Source organism: Emiliania huxleyi, assembly GCF_000372725.1.
Source record: "Emiliania huxleyi CCMP1516 unplaced genomic scaffold EMIHUscaffold_588, whole genome shotgun sequence".
Classification (NCBI taxonomy): domain Eukaryota; phylum Haptophyta; order Isochrysidales; family Noelaerhabdaceae; genus Emiliania; species Emiliania huxleyi.
This window is the reverse complement of record NW_005197587.1, coordinates 1-6,187: the sequence shown is the minus strand read 5'-3', so window position 1 is coordinate 6,187 and position 6,187 is coordinate 1. Positions and strand designations below refer to the sequence as shown.

Genomic DNA, 6,187 nt, shown 5'->3' with positions numbered 1-6,187 from the left:
CCTTCAAGTCGCACGAGACGTGGGAGGCGATCGCAAAGGCGAGATTCCCCGAGATTCCCCGAGATTCCCCGAGATTCCCCGAGGTTCCCCGAGATTCCACGAGGCGTGGGAGGAGATCGCTAAGGCGGCCGCAATGCATGGCCCTCTCTGCCGCGTCTCTCTCTCTCCTGCCCTCTCTGTCGCGTCTCTCTCTCTCCTGCCCTCTCTGACAGCGTCTCTCTCTCTCTCCTGCCCTCTCTGCCGCAGCACTCTCTCTCTCACTGCCCTCTCTGCCGCGTCTCTCTCTCTCCTGCCCTCTCTGCCGCGCCTCTCTCTCTCCTGCCCACTCTGCCGCGTCTCTCTCTCTCCTGCCCTCTCTGCCGCGTCTCTCTCTCTCCTGCCCTCTCTGCCGCGTCTCTCTCTCTCCTGCCCACTCTGCCGCGTCTCTCCTGCCCACTCTGCCGCGTCTCTCTCTCTCCTGCCCTCTCTGGCGCGTCTCTCTCTCTCTCCTGGCCTCTCTGGCGGCCTCTCTCTCTCTCCTGCCCTCTCTGCCGCGTCTCTCTCTCTCTCCTGCCCTCTCTGCCGCGTCTCTCTCTCTCCTGCACTCTCTGCCGCGTCTCTCTCTCTCTCCTGCCCTCTCTGCCGCGTCTCTCTCTCTCCTGCCCTCTCTGCCGCGTCTCTCTCTCTCTCCTGCCCTCTCTGCCGCGTCTCTCTCTCTCTCCTGCCCTCTCTGCCGCGTCTCTCTCTCTCTCCTGCCCTCTCTGCCGCGTCTCTCTCTCTCTCCTGCCCTCTCTGCCGCGTCTCTCTCTCTCCTGCCCTCTCTGCCGCGCCTCTCTCTCTCTCTCCTGGCCGCCTCTCGTTCTCCTTACCGCCGCCCTGCTGCCCTCACCGCATACACGTAGATACAATGCATTAGCATCGCACGACATGTCCTCGTATAGATAGGGCTTACCATGGCTATCTACCCCCCCCCCCCCATACACACACACACACACACATATCTTCAGCATATTAAGAAATCATATTACGAGAATCTCCTCTCCTCCCAGGGCGCGCGCTACATCTCCCCATATCTCCCCATATCTCCCCATATCTCCCCATATCTCCCCATATCTCCCTCCCAGGGCGCGCGCTACATCTACGTGGCTCGCGACCCGGTCGACGCCTTCCTCTCCTGCTACGAGCACCTGCCCGCGTACGCCAACCTGCCCGATCTCGGGTAATCTCGGGTAATCTCGGGGAATCTCGCAGGCACCTGCCCGCGTACGCGAACCTCCTCCCTGGCGACCTCGAGCCGCAGCAGTTCGCGGACGCGAGATTCCCCGAGATTCCCCGAGAGTCCCCGAGAGTCCCCGAGAGTCCCCGAGATTCGACGAGATTCACAGAGATTCCCCGAGATTCGACGAGATTCACCGAGATTACCCGAGACCGAGATTCACAGAGATTCACAGAGTTCCCCGAGATTCACCGAGATTGACCGAGATTGACCGAGATTCCCCGAGAGTACCCGAGAGTACCCGAGATCGTGATCTCGACTGCAGGCGCTGTTCGCCGGCGCCGCGCGCGCCGGCCAGATCTGGCCGCACTTTCTCGGCTGGTGGAAGCAGCGCCGCAACCCGGACGTGCTCTGGGTGTTTTGTATCTCGGCTATATCTCGGCTGTGTCTCGGCTATATCTCGGCTGTATCTCGGCTGTATCTCGGCTATATCTCGGCTATATCTCGGCTATATCTCGGCTGTATCTCGGCTGTATCTCGGCTGTATCTCGGCTGTATCTCGGCAGGTGTTTTACGACGACCTGCACGCGGTGAAGACTTCCTTCCTGAAGTCACTTCATGATTCAGACAGACACCGACACGTGGCCTCACGCAAGTCTGAATAGCTCGAGTGATCTTGACTACTCTCCCTAATGAACTAGGACCTGCCCGGCTGCATCGCGAGAGTGGCAGAGTTCCTCGGCCTCGCGGAGAGCGAGCCAGCGGCGCTAGAAGCGGAACCTCTCCCCACCTCCTCCCCCCCTCTCCCCACGTCTCCCCACCTCTCCCCACCTCTCCCCACCTCTCCCCACCTCTCCCCACCTCTCCCCACCTCTCCCCACCTCTCCCCATCTCTCCCCATCTCTCCCCATCTCTCCCCATCCCTCCCCATCTCTCCCCATATCTCCCCACATCTCGGGCCCTAGAAGCGGAATATCTCCCCCATATCTCCCCATATCTCCCCACATCTCGAGGCCCTAGAAGCGGAAGACGTGTTCATGTCTCCCAACCAGCGCCCCGAGCTGCCTGCTGCTGCCGGGGCCGCCTCACAGCTGCTCTTGTGGGAGGAGACCCCAGGGAGGGGAGGGCAAGGGAGCGGAGGAGGAGGAGGCAACGGGGATGCCAAGAGAAGAGAGGGAGGGGGAGGGGGAGGGAGAGGGGAAGGGGGCGGAGGGGAGGAGCAGCGTGAGCAAGACCCGAGCCCCCGCGAGCTTCAGAGCGGAGAATGGGGAGATGTGGGGAGATGTGGGGAGATGTGGGGAGATGTGCCCCCGCGAGGTTCACAGCAGGGTGAGAAGAAACAAGAGCCTCGCATGCGACGACAGTGAGGGTGTGAGAGACAGACCCAGGGTCTTTCACTACCTTTCACAGCGGAGTGGCCGGGGGCTGTACCAGACAGAAGACTCGAGAGGACATGTGCAGTACCGCACCCGTCGTACTCACGCGGTGCTCTGAGGACACTGCACAGTCCCGCCTCCCCGCCCCGAGGCTGGCGTGTTCATCTCTCCCCGCATCTCTCCCCGCCCCGAGGCTGGCGTGTTCATCTCTCCCCGCCCCCGAGGCTGGCGTATTCATCTCTCCCCGCCCCGAGGGCTGGCGTATTCATCTCTCCCCGCCCCGAGGCTGGCGTGTTCATCTCTCCCCGCCCCGAGGCTGGCGTGTTCATCTCTCCCCGCCCCCGAGGCTGGCGTATTCATCTCTCCCCGCCCCGAGGCTGGCGTATTCATCTCTCCCCGCCCCCGAGGCTGGCGTGTTCATCTCTCCCCGCCCCGAGGCTTTCGTGTTCATCTCTCCCCGCCCCCGAGGCTGGCGTATTCATCTCTCCCCGCCCCGAGGCTGGCGTCTTCATCTCTCCCCGCATCTCTCCCCGCCCCGAGGCGGGCGTGTTCATCTCTCCCCGCATCTCTCCCCGCCCCCGAGGCTGGCGTGCTCGGCACGTAGGCCGGCCACGCTAGAGCGCACCGCCGCGCTCTGCTCCTTCGACTTCATGTCTGCCGCCGACAACGCGCCGCACTTTGACGACCACTTCGTGCGCGGGCAGCGCCGCCGTTGCACGCCGCCGTGGCGCGTCGGCGACGCGTCCAGCGAGGCCGTGTTTCGGGGACGTAGGCACGTGCTGAGATACAGCCGAGATACAGCCGAGATATAGCCGAGATACAGCGGAGATACAGCGAGGCCGTGTTTCGGGGACGTAGGCACGTGCTGCCGCGGATGGGATTGCCGCGGGACCTGCCGGCGCGCGTCTCAAAGGTGTGCCGCGGCTGTATCTCGGCTGTGTCTCGGCTGTATCTCGGCTATATCTCGGCTATATCTCGGCTATATCTCGGCTGTGTCTCGGCTGTGTCTAAGCTATATCTCGGCTGTATCTCGGCAGGTGTGCCACGGCGTCGTCGGCAGAGGCGCGCGCGAGCTGCCCGCCGGCGTCGTCGAGCGGCTGGCGGCGCGCTGGGCAGAGACGATGGTCTCCGAGACGGGGTGCAGCAGCTACAGCGAGCTGCGAGAGGCGTACTCGCACGAGCGACCGCTGACGCCCGACACGGCCTTCACCTATGGCCTGCAGGCGCCCCCCCTGCCACGATCGTGTCACCCTCGCAGCCTCGCCGGCTGTAGGCGTACGCGCCCGACCGCCCGCGCTTCTCGGCCTCGTGGTTCTCGCTGCCAAACAGCCTGAGCCCCGCCAGCAGCGGCAGCCACTGACGCGCCCGCCCCCGCGAGGCCCGCGGCTCCTTTTCAGCCTCGAGACCTCGGGACGCGCCGGTGCCTCGACGCGTCGAGATGGAGGCGACGGAGCGACGGGCCTCGGGCTCGGCCACCAAATTGAGGGGACCGCCGGAGCAGCCGCAAAGGATGTTGCGCGCCCCTTCGGGTCCGTGCCCCCAGGTTTCACGCAGCTCGCTATGTTGCCGCGGCGGGCGCCTATGTAAAATTGCGCTGAAATCATGGCTGAAATCAACTCGGGTGATAGACGACGGCCCCATGCCCTACGAAGACGTAAGTAAGAGAGACAGAGAGAAAGAGAGAGTTTTTTGGCAAAAATACATTTTGGTACCTTTTTTGTATTGTATTCCTACGGGGTGTGGAGGGTGAGTTGACCAAGGGGTTGTGCGCCGGGCCCTCCTGCTCGGCTCCAGCCGGTAGACAAGTGTTGTCATCAACAGAGTAGATGGATCTGACCTCGGGGCCGATGTGACCAAGCGCTGGTACCGTGGTTTGACCTCACACCCATGGTCTCATAGTGTGCCGGCAGTCGCCGAGCACCGAGCAGTGTCGCTCACACAAGCCGCAGCACAAGTGACTGAGGGCCAGTGAGGGCGAGCCCATCGGTGTGACAGCTATGGCAGCCGCACAGTAGGCTGTGTCAACTGTGCAGAGTGTGTGAGCAGCAGAGGAGCTGCTCTCCAGGCTTCAGGCGCAAAGAGCTGCATGCCACCGAAAGCGCTGTCGAGGTTCGCTGAGCGCGGCGCAGGTTGAGGGACACCGTCACCGACGAGTGCGTTGGACTTTTCACTCCAGACAAAGACGGGTACACGCACACGAGCCGCGGTCGTGTGGCCGTCTTAGCGGCGAGGCGCGGGACCGTCTGACCTTCGCTTGCGGGATATTGGGATACTTGGCCAAGGGCCGTGTGCAGGTAGCATGCAGTAAAAATACTTGGTTTGGGTATCTGAAATTCTGGAATATTGCGCCACCGCACCTTGGAAACTGGGATACTGGAAACATGATTTTCTCCAACTCAAAACGGCGCGGCTGGGATGATCCCAGACTGTCCACGACAAGACCGAGACACGCGAGCGACCCACGATGATGGGCAAACTACGGCTCTCCTTGGCCAAGAACGCCGGTGCCGGTAAGGGCACCGTCAGCAGCGTCGTGCTCGTCGAGCCGCGGCACGACGAGATCGCAAAAGCGGCCAACAACAAGCTCAACCTCAGGCTCAAGAGCACCCGCAACGTGCGGCTATTTCTCAAGCAGAGGGTGGGCGTGCACGCGGCTGGCACCGAGCTGCCGGTTGGCGACTGTACAGACTACCTCGCCAACGACGTTGTCGTGCTGGTGAGCGTCGGCGAGGCCGCGGCCAGCCGACCCGCCTCGAGCTTTTGCGGCCTCGACAGGGCGGCGCTCCCGCCGCTGCCACGCTGGCCCGCAAGCGACACTGGCGACGACGAGACAGACGAGGCGGTGGAGGCCACGCCAGCATCCGCCGGACCGTCATCATCAGCAGTTTCTACAACAAGCTTCGCCGTGCCGAATCTGCCGCGGCTACCCGTCTCTCAGGACCTGCGCTTCCACGGCCGGCACGTCGTGCTCGAGGGCGACGTCCTGCCGCTGATCCGGCAGGCGGTCGCGGGCTGCAGCGGCTTCTCCGAGACCAACCACGGCCGCTACGTCGCCTTCGACTACAGCGCCGACCGCGGCGGCGGCGGCGTCGCCGGCATGTTCCCGCCGCCCGAGCGCCACCACCGCGGCTCCCGCGAGCGCTGGTTCGCCGCGGCACGGCGCGAGTGCCGCGGGCTTCTGCTCTGCGCGGCAACGGGCGCCGTGTTGGCGCGGCGCTTCCACAAGTTCTGGAACATCGACGAGGTGTCCGAGGCGGCGGCGGAGCACGTGGGCCCGCTGCGCCGCGGCCGCTGCTCGCTCCATCTGAAGCTCGATGGGTCGCTGGCGTCGCCGCTGCTGCTGCCCACGGTTGCCAGCGCCGCAGACGGCGGCACTGGCAGCGACGAGGCTGGCAACGACGCGCGTGGCGGCAGTGCTGGAGTAGGTGGTGACCTGGTCTGGGCGACGCGCGGCCTTCTGAGCGACGCGATCGCGCGGCACGTGGCGGCGGCGGCGAAGCGCGGCGAGCGGCACAGCCAGCTGGCACGCACGTGGCTGGGGCGCGGCTACACGCCGCTGTACGAGTGGTGCGAGGCGCGGCGGGCGGCGGGGCAGGTGCAGCACGCGCGCGACGGC

At 64.5% G+C, this 6,187-nt stretch overlaps 2 protein-coding genes across 2 annotated transcripts in view; both read left to right on the top strand.

Annotated features, from left to right (window-relative positions):
* EMIHUDRAFT_446001 (hypothetical protein) overlaps positions 1-4,304 on the top strand; it is a 5,873-nt gene extending 1,569 nt beyond the window's left edge. The window contains exons 3-11 of the mRNA XM_005764604.1: positions 1,102-1,178; positions 1,247-1,291; positions 1,521-1,610; positions 1,762-1,785; positions 1,897-1,952; positions 3,176-3,271; positions 3,430-3,484; positions 3,609-3,773; positions 3,845-4,304. Coding sequence (XP_005764661.1) covers positions 1,102-1,178; positions 1,247-1,291; positions 1,521-1,610; positions 1,762-1,785; positions 1,897-1,952; positions 3,176-3,271; positions 3,430-3,484; positions 3,609-3,773; positions 3,845-3,931 — 695 coding nt within the window. The 3' untranslated portion in view covers positions 3,932-4,304. The remainder of the gene's footprint in view (positions 1-1,101; positions 1,179-1,246; positions 1,292-1,520; positions 1,611-1,761; positions 1,786-1,896; positions 1,953-3,175; positions 3,272-3,429; positions 3,485-3,608; positions 3,774-3,844) is intronic.
* Positions 4,305-5,035: 731 nt separating this feature from the next.
* Positions 5,036-5,996, top strand: EMIHUDRAFT_247566 (hypothetical protein; the record flags this gene model as incomplete). Its single annotated transcript, XM_005764603.1, has 1 exon — positions 5,036-5,996. A coding segment is annotated over one exon (961 nt), but the record flags the coding sequence as incomplete, so codon positions are not given.
* Positions 5,997-6,187: the final 191 nt, after the last annotated feature.